The sequence below is a fragment of the Hemicordylus capensis genome, chromosome 3 (genome assembly GCF_027244095.1).
Source record: "Hemicordylus capensis ecotype Gifberg chromosome 3, rHemCap1.1.pri, whole genome shotgun sequence".
Taxonomy (NCBI): Eukaryota; Metazoa; Chordata; class Lepidosauria; order Squamata; family Cordylidae; genus Hemicordylus; species Hemicordylus capensis.
This window is the reverse complement of record NC_069659.1, coordinates 217,731,503-217,746,768: the sequence shown is the minus strand read 5'-3', so window position 1 is coordinate 217,746,768 and position 15,266 is coordinate 217,731,503. Positions and strand designations below refer to the sequence as shown.

Below are 15,266 nucleotides of genomic sequence, written 5' to 3'. Positions count from 1 at the left end.
CACATTCCACATGCACACAGCATTACTCTAGGTTAGTAAATGCTGCAGAGTTGCTTTAAACGCAGCACCTAAGCACCATTAGTGGGGAGTTCAGCCAATATTTGTTTAAATGTGTCGGTTTGCAACATTAGATATTTCTACATAAATAAAGCTGCTTGGACCTCCCTCCCTCCCTCCCTCCCTCACATGAAACTCCCACCAAACCGCGAAAGGGAGAAACATGCCATTTGCACAGACAGGTTGCAGACTTCACTACCAAAAAATTTGAAAACCCCAGAAAAATTCATTACATTCTCAGAAAATTCAGGAAAACACTCCCATTGGAAAGCATGGGTTAGGGTTAGGGTTCAAACAAACTCTGGAAGGTTTCTCAAAACTTTTAGACACAGAAAGTCCAAACTTTGTGGTGCAGGAGGCATGCTTGCAAACTGCAAGCTGTTTTACGTGTGTGTGTGTGTGTGTGTGTGTGTGTGTGTGTGTGTGTGTACTGTATATATAAACTGTAAAATGTTTAAATTAATTGTAAAAGGGTTTATTTCCTTTCCAGGCAGCCAGCAAAGTATTGTCCAGGTATATCCAAAGCCATCTCAATATTACTTAATGAGGCAAATTAAAATAAAGAAAGTCAATAACATTTCTTTGTGGTGTGTGTGTGTGTGTGAGAGAGAGAGAGAGAGAGAGAGGGAGGGAGAGAGAGAGTGTCCTAGAAGCCTGACTGGCTCATAGATAGTATCTAGAAGTGTAATTTTTATGTGAGCATGTAAATAATCTATCTTACTCCAAAAAGAATCCCACTGATAATATATATCTCCTTAACAATTGGTGAATCTGGGACAACCAAACAATATAAAAGACATAAGAAGCCAATTCCTTTAAACATAATTAGAAGAGTCTAGAATTTTCCATGGATTCCATGAAACCTCAGGCAACAATTTGACTTAATGAACTGGATGCTGGTTGACACAAAATGTCTATCAATTTCCAATTATAGTAGAGTTTGGGGAGTGTTGCCTGGTGAGAAGGAGGGAGAAGTGATCTGATGATTTTTTTTTTAATATGTTGCAATCAGAAAGAAATTACTGTTGCCCCCAAATTTGAGCAGGAAATCAGAACAGGGAAGATATATCTGCTTCAAAAAATCTTAGAGCAGCACAGGTTAAATTTCTTCCCTTATTTCTAGAAAAAATGATCAATTGCCTAGGAGCTGATGACAATCTTAAACTTAATATATTTTTCCTGAGTCTTCCAGTTCTGTTGGCAGAAAAATAAATGTCCAGCTATTTGAATGAGTCAATCTGATCAAATGAGTGGCCATCTAAGATCCATTTGTAATGTAGAGATTTATTACCAAAAGCTATTATCTTTGTTTTAGCATGATTAATGGCTAGATGTTCTGCCAAATAATAATCACTCTTTTTTTTTTTAGCCGCCTTTGTCACTCTAATTGATTTTGTGCCAATAGGATCATGGTGCCTGCCTAAAAAAACAAGTAATTTATTACCCTCCATTTTAACTAGAAATTAACAGCCCTCTTTCAGCATAACAAGGGCATCACTGATTTAAAGAATGAATAAAAGAGGAGCTGAGCTAGAAGACACCCTTGCCAAAAGACGCCCTTGCCAGATTCCTCTGACAATAGCCATTGGATCAGTCAGAATTTATATGAACTTGGACTTCTGCATAATAATAAAATTTTAAAATTAGAAATAGAAGATGTTTATGTTAGTTTTATCCTGTTTAATATCAAAGGGAAATGGTTTTCTATTTTTAGAATATTTATGGATACAATGCTTTAATATGAAACAGTAATCAACTGTTGATTTCTCCTTTTGGAAACCAAAATGCTCTTCAGCTAGAACCATAGTTTGCACTACCTAATTCCAAAGTTTATATAAAAGACAGGATGCATACAATTTTGCCACTGTATAAAGGAAAGTGTGCCGTTGAGTCAGTGTTGACTCCTGGTGACCACAGAGCCCGGTGGTTGGTTTTGGTAGGATACAGGACAACCATTGCCATTCCTCCTGTGCAGTATGAGATTATGCCTTTCCTCCATTCCTCCTGTGCAGTATGAGATTATGCCTTCCAGCATCTTTCCTATATTGCTACTGCCTACCATTCCTCCTGTGCAGTATGAGATTATGCCTTCCAGCATCTTTCCTATATTGCTACTGCCTGATATAGGTGTGTATGTGTATATATGTGTGTGTGTATCATATATATATGATAAACATACCAGCGGGGATTCGAACCGGCAACCTCTAGCTTGCTAATCAAGTCATTTCCCTTTCACCATTAAGTGGTAGGTGTGATTTTTGGATTTGATCTAATCTCACATATGAATAGGAAAAAATCAGAACTGGTTGACCACACTTTTAGGAAGTAGGACCACACTTTTAGGAACTGGTTGACCACACTTTTAGGAAGTAGCCAGTCTTATTTAGCTATCTGAATAAAGACACCCAAACTGGCAAATTTAGCTATCTGAATAAAGACACCCAAACTGGCACACAGTATTATTTCCAGATTATTTCTAAGCTGTTTCAAGAATCAATTTGAGAAACTAGAAGTTGAGGTATAAATTTGTAATAAAGAAATCTAGGACTGCATGAAACTCTTCAGAGAAATTTCACTGGCTGACAGCCAGAATAAATTACTCATAAATAGTCCCAAATTAATTAATGGGGACAAATTAGTCATGAGTAATTTAGTCAGCCATTGAGTTTTGAGATTTTTTAAAAATGTAGTGTATTGCACAAATATGCAACTGACACAACAAATTACAATATTTTTTCCCTTAAATTAGTAGCTAATAGAAAATTTCAAATTTCAAAGTATTTCAAAGCATTATTTCTTGTACACTATTAAAAACATTGGCTGACATACAGAGCAGTGGTTTGGGGATGCAACAGGAGTTGAGTCTTCACAGCCGGAGGCTTCCCAAGTGGCAGCATGTGCATGTGTGGAGGAAGGGTGAAGTGATCTTCGCTGCTGGTCTTGTGACAGCAAGCATGACTTGTCCCCTTTGCTAAACAGGGTCTGCCCTGGTTGCATTTGAATGGGAGACTACATGTGTAAGCACTGTAAGATATAGGGGCCACATCTATGTTCCAAGTTCCCTCCCTGGAATCTCCAAGATAGAGCTGAGAGAGATTCCTGCCTGCAACCTTGGAGAAGCTGCTACATTATCTGTGTAGATAATGCTGAGCTAAATGGACCTATGGTCTGACACAGTAGAAGGCAGCTTCCTATGTTCCTAAAATACATGTTCAAAAATCCATTGATCCATTCACACATTTTGATTGTGCTCTACTGATTTTTCAAAATACAAATTCCCAAGCATCCCTCCCACTTTTAAATAAAATTATTATTTTTTCTAATTCTTCAGATTCCAGAATCTTAACAACATAGAATAATTTAGGAAAATGAATTCTATAGGGCAGGGGTAGCCAACTCGCACTTTCTGAGCCACATGTGGCTCTTTAGATTTCTAAATAAACCTCCTGAAGCTCCCAATCCTCCCCAGCTGTGACTTCTTCTCACCTGCCACTGAGCATTGCTGTTATATCACAAAGCAGTTCATCCTGCCTGTTAATCCTCCTTGCCTTCTCCCCCTGAGCAGCTGCATGGTAACTGTGTCGCATGCTGCCAAGACACCAACAATCAGAATACCTTTTCCTCCTTTTCCTCCTTCTTGATCATAGAATGGAATAGGAACATTCCATTTGCAGATGGGGAGGCCGTTGATAGGGATGCTCACGGAACTGGTTTGGAGGCCATTTATGGGCCTCTGAACCAGTTCAAAGAACCGGCAGTTACACCGGTTCAAAGGCGGCGGGGGTCTCCTTTTAAGAGAGGGGGAGGGTGCACTTACCCCTCCTGCCGCTTCCCCCCGCTGGCGTCCATATTTCTTAATGCCCATTGGGGCAGGAGCGTACCTCCCTGCCGCCCCGTTGCCTTTGTCTTCTGGATATGATCAGACATCGTCAACACGCCTGTGCGTGATGTGTGCATGCCCGTGCCAACACGTGCAGGCATGTCGGCAACTTCCAGTAGTAGTATGTTTATTGCGGTCACAGACCAGATTAACAAACAATAACAATTTATAGCATTAATAAGAAAATTCAAAAATTTCAAACGTCTACAAAAACACAAACTATTCAAATTACTAATACAGTCTCTACAGAGCTTCAACGTCACAAAATAGAACTTTGCCACATTATCTGAAATTACAGGTTTAAAATTGGCCAGCATAATTTCCAAATAAAATTGGTCTGTGTGACCAGGATAAATGGCTAAAATAGGAGCAATAAATTTGGTGCGAGCGTCCTTATAAAACTGGCAATAAAGAATAGCATGGGTGATAGACTCTATATTCCCTGAGCTGCAGGGACAACAGCGCTGATCGTAAGGAAGTCATTTGAATTTACCATCAAGTACTGCCGAAGGGAGAATGTTCAATCACACGAGGGTCAGAAATCTCCTAAATTTTAGTACCAAGATCTGGTCTAAATATTCAGCCGGTTTATAGTTAAAAGTTTGAGAACCTAAATAAATTCCCCTGGGTAAGCGTGTGGACTCCTCCTGCAAATCTATATCTCGGAGCCATTGCTTCACAAAGCAAAGCACCTGCTCTAATCCTCGCCAAATAAGATCTTCTTGAGATGTGCCCAAGTGATGCAATTTTAATTTCAGAGCTGATTTCCATTTGGAAACAAAACTGTCTGATAACACTAAAGGGGCAAGACCAGCCAGAAAGAAGACCAGGTGTCACCAAAATTTAATTATGCAAAACCAAACTTTTGCTTTCAGAGTGGGGACCCCTGCTTCCCTACGAAGGATGGCATTTGCTGTACCCCTGGGTACCTGAAAAATAGTCCTCAGGAATTTGGTTTGTACTGTTTCAAGCTGAGAGAAATTTTCCAGAGGACTGATCTGCGCCCCATAAAGAATTTGGGGATATATCTTGGCCTTCAACAATTTTATAGCCGCTGGTACGAAAAAGGCACCCCTAGAATAATAGAAGGACTTAATCATATTTGCCGTCTGTTGAGCACCTTGGGAAATATAATCAAGATGGGCTTTAAGTGTTCTAGTTTAGTGGAATACTACCCCCAAATACTTAAAAACCTTAACCTGTTCAATACTATGCCCATTTATTGTCCATTTAAAGCTTTTGAGGTGCTTTGAAAACACCATTATCTTGGTCTTAGAATAATTGATCTCTAAAGCCTCCTTCTCAGTCTACTTACCTAAGGAGGTCAAAGCACAACTGAGACCTATCCTGGTTTGAGATAAAAGGGCAATATCATCTGCATAGAACAATAATGAAACATGTCTGCCAACAAGTTTGGTGGGGTGCAAATCCAAATCATTAAAATGCAAAACTATTGAGTTTATGTAAAAATCAAACAAGACTGGGGCAAGGATGCATCCTTGCTGAACTCCTTTATAGGTAGGAATCTCAGATGAGAGCTGCCCTTTTCTAGAGCATTGTACTCTGAGACGGGTATTACGATGGAAATTGTAAATTAGTAAAAGTAAACAGCAGTCTAGAGATGATTCCTTTAACTTCAGCCAGAGTTTGTCCCGAGATATGGAATCGAACGCTGCCTTGAAGTCTATAAAAGCAGTAAACAGGGACGATTTAGGTCTAAAGGAATATTTTTCAGCCTCAAATTGCAATGTAAATACTTGATGAGTTGTAGAGAAGCCTTCTCGAAATCCCGCTTGCTCAGCCATTAGGATACACTGATCATCCAACCAATCCTGGAGTTTCCTCAAAAGATACCTGACATATACAGTAACTTGCTGACAACGCTAAGAAGACTAATCGGTCGGTAATTATTTGGATCCTCCCTTAATCCTTTCTTGTAAAGTGGTACTATTATTGAGACACACCAGTCCTCCAGAATTATATCCGAAGCATCTATTTAAGTAAAAAGGGAAGCAAGGAGGGGAGCCCACCAATCAAGGTTATTACTAACAAATTCAGTTATAATACAATCAAGTCTTGGGGCCTTTCCCTTCTTACAGTTTTTAACTAGTGCTTAGATTTCTGAAACAGTAACTGGGTCCCAATTTGGCAATTGACTAGGATAAGAATCTACTATTGCAATATCGGGTCCCTCTTTTTGATATAAGCTGGTATCACAGATATAGGTGAAGAGGGTACCCTACGCTGTAATTAGACGCCAAAATTGAGTTTGGTTTTTAAGTTTGGAGGCAGCAATAAGTTCATCCCATTCAGCTCTTTTAGCCTGTAATTTCTTTTTTCTTACCAGAGTCTTATATTGGTTTTTAAGAGTTATTATAGTTGATGGTGCTACGTTAGTAGTACCTGTGTCATACAATTTAAGGCACTGGGTAAGTTTTTTCTTAGCCTCCAAACATTCCCGATCAAACCAGGTATACGAAGTGTATTTAATAACCTTTGAGGGTGCTGGATTCATAGCTACTAGAGCTGATGTAAAAAAAAGCAATCATTCGGTTGTATAATTCAACTAAAGAGGAACTTATACCATTTTGGGTGACGTGTGCATGCCCGTGCCAGCACGCACGGGCACTTGGCAACTTCCAGTCATATCCAGAAGATGAGGGCAACGGGGCAGCAGGGAAGTACGCTGCCACCCCGATGGGCATTAAGAGACGCAGACACCAGTGGGAGAAAAGCAGTGGGAGGGGTAAGTGCACCCTCCCCCACACTTAAAGGGAGACCCCCGCCAGCTTTGAGCCTCCCTGCTGCAGTTCCGTGCACATCCCTAGCCGTTGAATAAGGTGATGGTGCAAGAAACTTACAGAACTGATACCTCCTCCCAGCACCAGCAACCCTCAACATTTTATTTTAATTTATTTATTTTTACATTTATTTTCTGCTCTTCCTCCTAGGATCTCAGAGTGGTGTACATGGTCATGTTTACCCTCACAACAGCCCTGGAGGCCAGCCGTGGCCAACCTCTGATGCCACTCCTGAATGCATGAAGGCGATAGATGTCACATAGGAACACAGGAAGCTACCATATACTGAGTCAGAGCACTGGTCCATCTAGCTCAGTATTATCTACACAGACTGGCAGTGGCTTCTCCAAGGTTGCAGGCAGGAATCTCTCTCAGCCCTGTCTTGTAGATTTCAGGGAGGGAATGTAAAACCTTCTGCTCTTCCCAGAGGGGAATATCTTACAGTACTCACACATCAAGTCCCCCATTCATATGCAACCAGGGCAGGCCCTGCTTAGCTAAGGGGACAAGTCATGCTTCCTATCACCAGAAGACCAGCTCTCTTCTGGTGATGTGGGCTCAGCTGCCAGATCAGGGAGAGGAATTAGGCACACAGCACATAGGCATACAGTCCCTCGATGGAGCAGGCCTGTCTTATTGGTTATAATAAGGCCATCTGCTCACCTTTTCCTGCTCCATGATTTCATTTTGAATTTAATAAATCATTTGCTTCTTTCTGTTGTTTTTCTTACGTACCCTTGACAAGGTATTGTGTCCTGATCTGTGATCCTTGACTCTTCTAGCTGTTGGTATGCTGGTCCTGTAATTCCATTGAACCTGCCCCGAGGTAAGGGAGGAGTCCTCCGAAAGGCATTCCTGTGAAGCATCCCAGTCCGTTGACCTGAGCTGCAGCATGAAGAGAGACTTCTGGGAATGAGAGCATAACATACACCATCAGAGCTCCCATCACGATCATCTCACTTTTTGTAAAGTACCATGCACCATGGATCACTACTATATTAATAATCATAATCATCATTACTGAAACACACAAGGGAAGGATTACATCATCTATGGAATGCAGTGACTGTTCTTTCTGTTTATGATGTCAATTCAATGATTTATGGAATTAGAATGTCACATTTCACAGTCATTGTTCTATGCTTACTTTTCTGGCCCTTTCTGGAGATAAACAGAAAGATATCTAGAGATAAGCAGTGATTAATTCTATAGAAATGGTCTTCAATTTTAGGATGCTTTCCCTCCGTTCACTCTGAATTACCAAGATACTCATATCCAGATAATCAGTATCTATTAAAACCCACATTTAAATAGATAGATAGATAGATAGATAGATAGATAGATAGATAGATAGATTAGTCATAATCCAATACACAATGATGTGTACTAAAGCCTGGGGATTTCCTTAGGACAAATGCACATATAGTAACTCTCTACTGGATTGTGGCCATTGATTATGATTAGCTAATAGGTTTGCCTTACGCTTCAGGTATTAAATATAAGTGCTAAATTGTGGCACACTGTTGTTGCTGCTGCTACTATTATTGCCACCAAGTCTCATCTGAGGAAAATCAGTGGTTTTAGTAGTAGGAACAGGCGAAATATACACAAAATTTCAAAAGAAAATTAAGAAAAAGAAAAGTGGGATAGAAAAAGAATTTAGATTGGGAAAAAAATCATAGAAAGACTAGGAAAAAAGTTCATGGATGAATGTAATCCGCATATCCCCAGTTATTATTCTTTTTAACCGATGCAAGATAATCCTGTATATGCAAGAACACATTCTGAACATGTGTGATATGCATGTCTACTTACCCACAGTTTCTAGGACTGCTTCTGGAGTCTTAAAGAGTTCAAATATCTGTGGGTGGTTTCACCACATATATAAAATGGATCCCCATAGCAGATGATAATTTTAATGTCCCTGATCTAAAGCCCTACATAATTGCTGTGAGCCCTGCATAACTGCCATGGCCAGTTATGCCAGATGGCGCTCCACAACAGCATGAGCTGCTTTCAACCATTTAAGAGCCCAGCATGCAAAAAATACATCATTCGATCACTGCTAATGCCCAGACAATGTTCAAAAAGAGCCCTGATTTGTTTTGCCTTGGCACATGGCTTTCCATAAATTAGCAGTTGTCCTTGACCCTTGGGAGCTAGCTACATCATCACCCTTCCATTTAACGGAAATAAAACTTGGAACAGAAAGGGAGGCTTTCAGAGTCTGTATTATTCATGATTCAACAAAGAAAAATGGTCATTTCAAAAGGCTTTCCAGAGAAAATATAGTTAGGTTGACATAGTTATGCTGAAGCTAAGCAGGCTTGGCTCCGACTGGCTAGGAGACCACTTGGGAACCATGTATGTAAGCTCTTGGAGGGATGAGCAGGTTAAGTGTGAAAAGGAGACAAAAGCAGGCAACATCTCTTGTATTAAGTGATGTAAACCACTTAATGGTTTATCCAGTAAACTCACATTTGCTGGTTATGGGGGAGGAAGTTTCACATTACTGCAAACTTTACAATGAAATATTTTAGTGTTGTGTTATTATTACTATAACAAAATTTAAATATTATCTTGTATTTCTTATATTATTACAAGATAAGCACAAGAATTTGGCTTGACAAAAGTAGCACAAGCTCATGAATTCCAGAAATGGGTAGGGCCAGGATGTTACGCAGGTCAGGCAAAATAGGTATTGATGGATCGCATCTGAATTTGCCCATTTCCCACTGATTTTCATTCTGCTCTCTTCTGCTCAAAATCTCCAGATTTTTTTCTGTCAGAAAAAAATCCACATTTAAATGTGTATTTAAACATGTATTTCCCCCCAAGTACTTTTACATATTCCTTTTCCAAGCAGTATAATACATTGTGAAATACACACTTAACTACACATTCTTTAGAATGCATAAAATCCATTAAAATAACTGCATTCTTTAAAATTATAAAATGTTATTTTATAAAAAGCCACAATTTTTGTGACTGCCAAGATATCAACTTGGTGAAAATTCTACAAGAGCACGGTCACTATGGACAGCCAGGAAAACAAACAAATGGATCATACAACAAATCAATCCAGAGTTTTCACTCGAGGCACAAATGACCAGGCTCAAACCATCACACTTCAGACACATTATGCGAAAACCCAGCTCCCTTGAGAAGTCCATAATGGTGGGAAAAGTTGAAGGAAAGAGAAGAAGAGGACGGCCAGCAGCAAGGTGGTTGGACTCGATTACCACAGCAATAAATGCATCACTGAGACACCTTAAAGGCCAAGTTGAAGACAGATCATCCTGGAGAGAATCTATCTATGTGGTCACGAAGAGTTGACACTGACTTGACAGTTCTCAATCAATCAATCAATCAATCAATCAATCAATCAATCAAAAGGGATTAGGAAACCATAACTGAGGGTAGGTCTGTCAAAAGCTATCCTTAGCTATGATAACCAGGAATGAAATTTCTATATGCAGATGCAGTGCAGCTCAGGTTTCAAAATCTTATGTAAGGCTGCAAGACCATCCCACTGTTCACCCTAAACAGGGTCAAGGATTTGTATGCATTCCAGTTGAACAGATCCTTCTTTTCAGCACAAATGATGCACAGAGCATTATCATTTTGGAATGCTGGGATGTTGTCTCAGTCCAGTCTCCTATGGGAAAAGGTGATCTGCCAGGGTCGGGAGCACCTATAGCCACTGCTGCTTTGCTCTGCCCCAAACAATTTTCTGGGGGGATTTGGGACAGATGAAGGGGAAGTAGTGATTTGCAGCATTGGTATGAGCAAAGCTGTGCTTACTTTGCTCACTGCAATCAGGGCTTTTCTTTACTTTGATTTTGCTCATGAGTATTGTTTTGGAAAACTCACAAGATCCCTAATCCTAAAAACAAATAATAAAGAATGACTATTTCCAGTATACCTTACATATGAGCTTTCATGGGAATCTATTGGAGTCAGGGTGCCGGCCTAGAAGGACCTTTGGCCTGATCCAGCAAAGCAATTCTTATATTCTTATTGATGCTCAACATATAGAGGCACAACCTTGGGGAACTATTCATTTGCAAGAAATATCCACTTTGCTCTGTCTTTCTTGTTCTGTGGGACCAATCCATCTACCAAGACTCTGGTCAATCATCTCATAACAATATTAGATCCTCAAAGAATTAGTTCTGTGTGGATGTTTTCTTTCAGCCAAGTAACTGAGTAAAAAGAAAGTCATGCTCAGCAAGGGGCACATTCTCTTCTCATCGCACATGCCTGGCTCCCAGCGGAGACAAACGTGTTCAAGAAAGCGGAAAACGCGCCACATTGAATTTACAATAACTTTGGGAACCATCTTGCTCTCCTTTTTGGTTTGTTACTAAACAAAACTGATTATCCATCTCATTATGGATGAGCACTTTCAGAAGCACCTTTTGTTTACTGAAGCCTGGAGAGCTTTAACAGGAGGGAACACTATTTAAGCGATAAAATTTGAGATCGAATCAAAAGGTAATTTATTGTCTTCGGCAACTAAGCATCTCAGAACGTGACGTGGATATCTGAGCAAGATCCACACACCTGCAGATGCTGCTGGTTATTTATCCAGGATGCTGCATGAGAAGCAGAAGTTTTAATCTGGCTGGAAAGATCCCTAGAAAGGCATTAGAACCTCCAGCATTCAGCTTTTGTTGGTGGATAACTTCATTACAGCTGTGCAAAATAGAATCCGAACCAGTGAAACAGGTCCCAGAGTGCTTTTCAGGTGGCAGACATGAAATGCAGTTATCTGGGAGAGAAGCAAGCAAATGTTCTAACACCTTGCTTCTGTTGTATTTTCCTAGGAAGAGAACAAAGTGCACATTATACACTTGCTCCAGGAGGTATTCACAGACCCACATCACATTGACATTCATTACACTTGTGTGGGACACTAAGAATAAGATCAGATCACAACTACTTTATTTTGTGACCTCTGAAACCATTACCAAGACATTGCTCACAATCAAAATTAGTGGAAATTGACAATTTTACCACTAAATTTTTGAATGTGAAATTTCAGGTTCATATTTTGAATGTAAATTTTTACAATCAAATTCAGAATTAGACTTGTTGACATCTCTTGATCGCTTTGATAAGCATATAAATGAAATCTGATAAACTGTCAACTGTCAAACTAAGAAAATACTATTGCACACCAGCCATTAAATACAGACATCAAACACTGTCAAGTACCACGGCATGTCAGTAATTAAATACTGAAAAATGCTAAATACCATCACATGTCAACTACAATATAGTGACTCATATGTTTTTCAGCATCAGAAGTGTAGAACAAGAGCTGTGTCCGTGCAAGAGGCTGCTTTGGAGCTCCACAAGATCATTAGTAGTAATTTTTGTTCCCCCTTCTCTCCTCCCTTTAACGGTGCCAGGAAAATATCATTGAGACCTGTGCAACCCTCAGGAACATATTCCTAGCAGCCACTGCACTTTTAGAAGGAGAGGAAATCAGCAAAAATCACTCCCCCTCTCCCTCCACATGCATTTGACTGCTCAGCAACAATCTTGCTGAGCCAGTGTCAAACATCAACTGTTAAATATCAAGTATTCAAGCTATGAGTATTAAAACAGATATAAAATATTTTGTGAATATTCAGCAGATATTTGAATAATCAGAGAATATGAATATACAGAGGAGAATATACATTCACAGAGGAGAATGTTTGGAAGTCAATCCATTAGAGATGGAACATGTGGCCTAAGTAAGCGAAAATATTTTTTCTTGCAGAATTATAACTGCAGACACTGATAACTATGATTCAAAGCACAGCTAGGCACACCTAGGTCTCACTCAAAACAGTAGGACAACAGCACCTAGTACTGTGCTCGATTGTTGTAAAGCATACAGTTCAGAGAGAGATAGGCATACATAAGTTCCAATGAAATTAGGGCTGCTATATAATCTACCACATTTGATTTTCAAACTGGGTATTGTTGTTCTTCTCATGTGGATGATTATCCCAAACATTCCATATGCCCAATTATATCTAACAATTTTCCATTGGTGGTGGAGGAAAATAAATGGCAGCTGGCTGCATAAGCTCTTGGACAGGATAAGGAGAAGTGATGGGGGTTAGAGGGAAAAGCTGAATGCACATTGAGCCCTTCTTCAGGATCAGTGAGAAGGGCTTGGTGGAGGGAGGGGGGAAGGCTGCTCAAACTTACCTTCCCCATAGACGATCCCTCATTTCTCCCTGGGCAGGCAGATCGCCCACCCAGATGATTGCCAGCAGCCTCCAGCAGCCTAGAGGGTCAGGGGACGGGATGAGTCTTCCCATCCCTCAGAATTCCCATAATGCACTGCCCGAGCGCATGGTGCATTATAGGCATCCCAGCAGCAGCACCTAAAACCAGCCTGCTCTGCACATGAGCAGGGAAATGGGGTTAAGGGAGCGAGAGCTCCCTTAACCTCATTTAAGAGGGCGGCTGTGCAGGTGGGTTTGCTGCTGCGGAGCTGCAGCTTCATACATGCAGGCAAGAGCGAGCTTGGCTGCCTTAGCCTACTCTTGGCTGTGTGTGTGAACAGCCTCATTATGTATATCTAAATGTGCATGTCAAATTGTGACTTCTTGGGTTAGTTATGGGTGAGAATGTGCATTTCAGTGCTCATTAGAACACACATCTCACTAAGAACAATATAGTTCTGACAGAGTAGGAATGAGTGAATGTCTTTGGTTCTGTTCCTTGTTGTTCCATGCATTTGCTCTGTCTGGATTCCATCGCTCCCAAATTTCACTATCTCTGAAACATAAGAATTTGGCTTGACAAAAGTAGCACAAGCTCTGAAACTAATTCTGAAATGGGAATATACATTATTTCCTGTAGCTTTCACTTCCTTCACTTCATTTGCATTATTTCCCCCTTCTACACTACTTGTTTGTCTGTGTACGTCTATCTTTTAAACAAAAGGAAACATGGTGGAACAGTGAGAACCAGTGGGCCAATCTTATTCCTGGTATAAACTCTAAGAAAGGACAGGGAGGGATGAATTGGGGGTGGTTAATAAGTTAGGGAAATGGTTCAGACCATGGTTTTTCCCGTGACACTCTATGTATGCGAAAGCTGGACTTTGAAGAAGCAAGAAAGAACTTTGGTGCTGGAGAAGACTTTTGAGGATACCAAGGACAGCCAGGAAAACAAACAAATGGATCATCAAACAAATCAATCTAGAATTTTCACTCAAGGCACAAATGACTAACTATCATACTTGGGTCACATTATGTGAAGATCCAGCTCCCTTGAGAAGTCCATAATGCTGGGGAAAGTTTATTTATTTATTTATTTAACATATTTTTATACCGCCCAAAATGCAAGTCCTCTGGGCAATTTACAAGAGAATAAAAACAACCAATAAAAAGATTAAAACATTTCAACAATTAAAATTTAAAAGTTAAAACTATTAAAACACAATTAAAACAAAATTAAAACAGTATCTAATTAAAAGCCTGGGTGAACAAAAGCATCTTGACCTTGACTGCCCTTTTAAAAGTTGTAAGAGATGGTGAGGCTCTTATTTCAGCAGGAAGTGTGTTCCAAAGCCTCGAGGCAGCAATGGAGAAGGCCTGTCCCTGAGTAGCCACAGACGAGCCGGTGGCAACTGCAGATGAACCTCTCCAGATGATCTCAATGGGCAGTGTGGCTCATAGCAAAGAAGACGTTCTCTTAAATACCCTTCTTTTGAAGGAAAGAGAAGAAGAGGATGACCAGCAGCAAGGTGGATGGACCCGGTTACGACAGCAATGAATGCACCACTGAGAGACCTTAAAGGCCAAATTGAAGACAGATTATCCCAAAGAGAATCTATCTATGTGGTTGCTAAAAGTCAACACTGACTTAACAGTTTAGGACCAACAAACGGAAGTACTTTTTCACACAACGCATTATCAACTTGTGGAATTCTCTGCCACAAGATATGGTGATAGCCAACAACCTGAATGGCTTTAAGAGGGGTTTGGATAACTTCATGGAGGAGATGTCTATCAACGGCTACTAGTCAGAGGGCTATAGGCCACTTCCAGCCTCAAAGGCAGGATGCCTCTTAGTACCAGTTGCAGGGGAGTAACAGCAAGAGAGAAGGCATGCCCTCAACTCCTGCCTGTAGGCTTCCAACGGCATCTGGTGGGCCACTGTGTGAAACAGGATGCTGGACTAGATGGGCCTCGGGCCTGATCCAGAAGGGCTGTTCTTATGTTCTAATACTGCACATCAGTTTACTCATCTATTTTTTCAAGGAAAAAAGTTCAAGAACTCCATATACAGAGAAGTTGTTCAGAAAAAAGTATATACAAGAGCATATGGAGACCAAGTAGAAAAATCTGGTTTCACACATCCCTCACTGAAATTAAGTGTTTAACTATGTGATTAAACCCCACTGGTTTTAATCGGGCTTAAATGTGCCAAAGATTCTCTCTATTAAGCCTCACTGGGTGCAATCCAAAGGAAGCAAAGCTTCCTTAATAACCACTGAAACAAAAGAGACTGAA

The 15,266-nt window shown here is 40.3% G+C and overlaps 1 protein-coding gene across 3 annotated transcripts in view; it reads right to left on the bottom strand.

Moving 5' to 3' along the window:
- Window positions 1–15,266, bottom strand: part of NRG3 (neuregulin 3) — a 1,024,900-nt gene that overhangs the window by 9,037 nt on the left and 1,000,597 nt on the right. For 2 of the 3 annotated variants that reach the window (XM_053306234.1, XM_053306236.1), the window contains one exon: window positions 7,474–7,644. In XM_053306234.1, the coding sequence (XP_053162209.1) occupies window positions 7,474–7,644 (171 nt within the window). The remainder of the gene's footprint in view (window positions 1–7,473; window positions 7,645–15,266) is intronic. The other variant, XM_053306235.1, reaches the window with a different exon arrangement.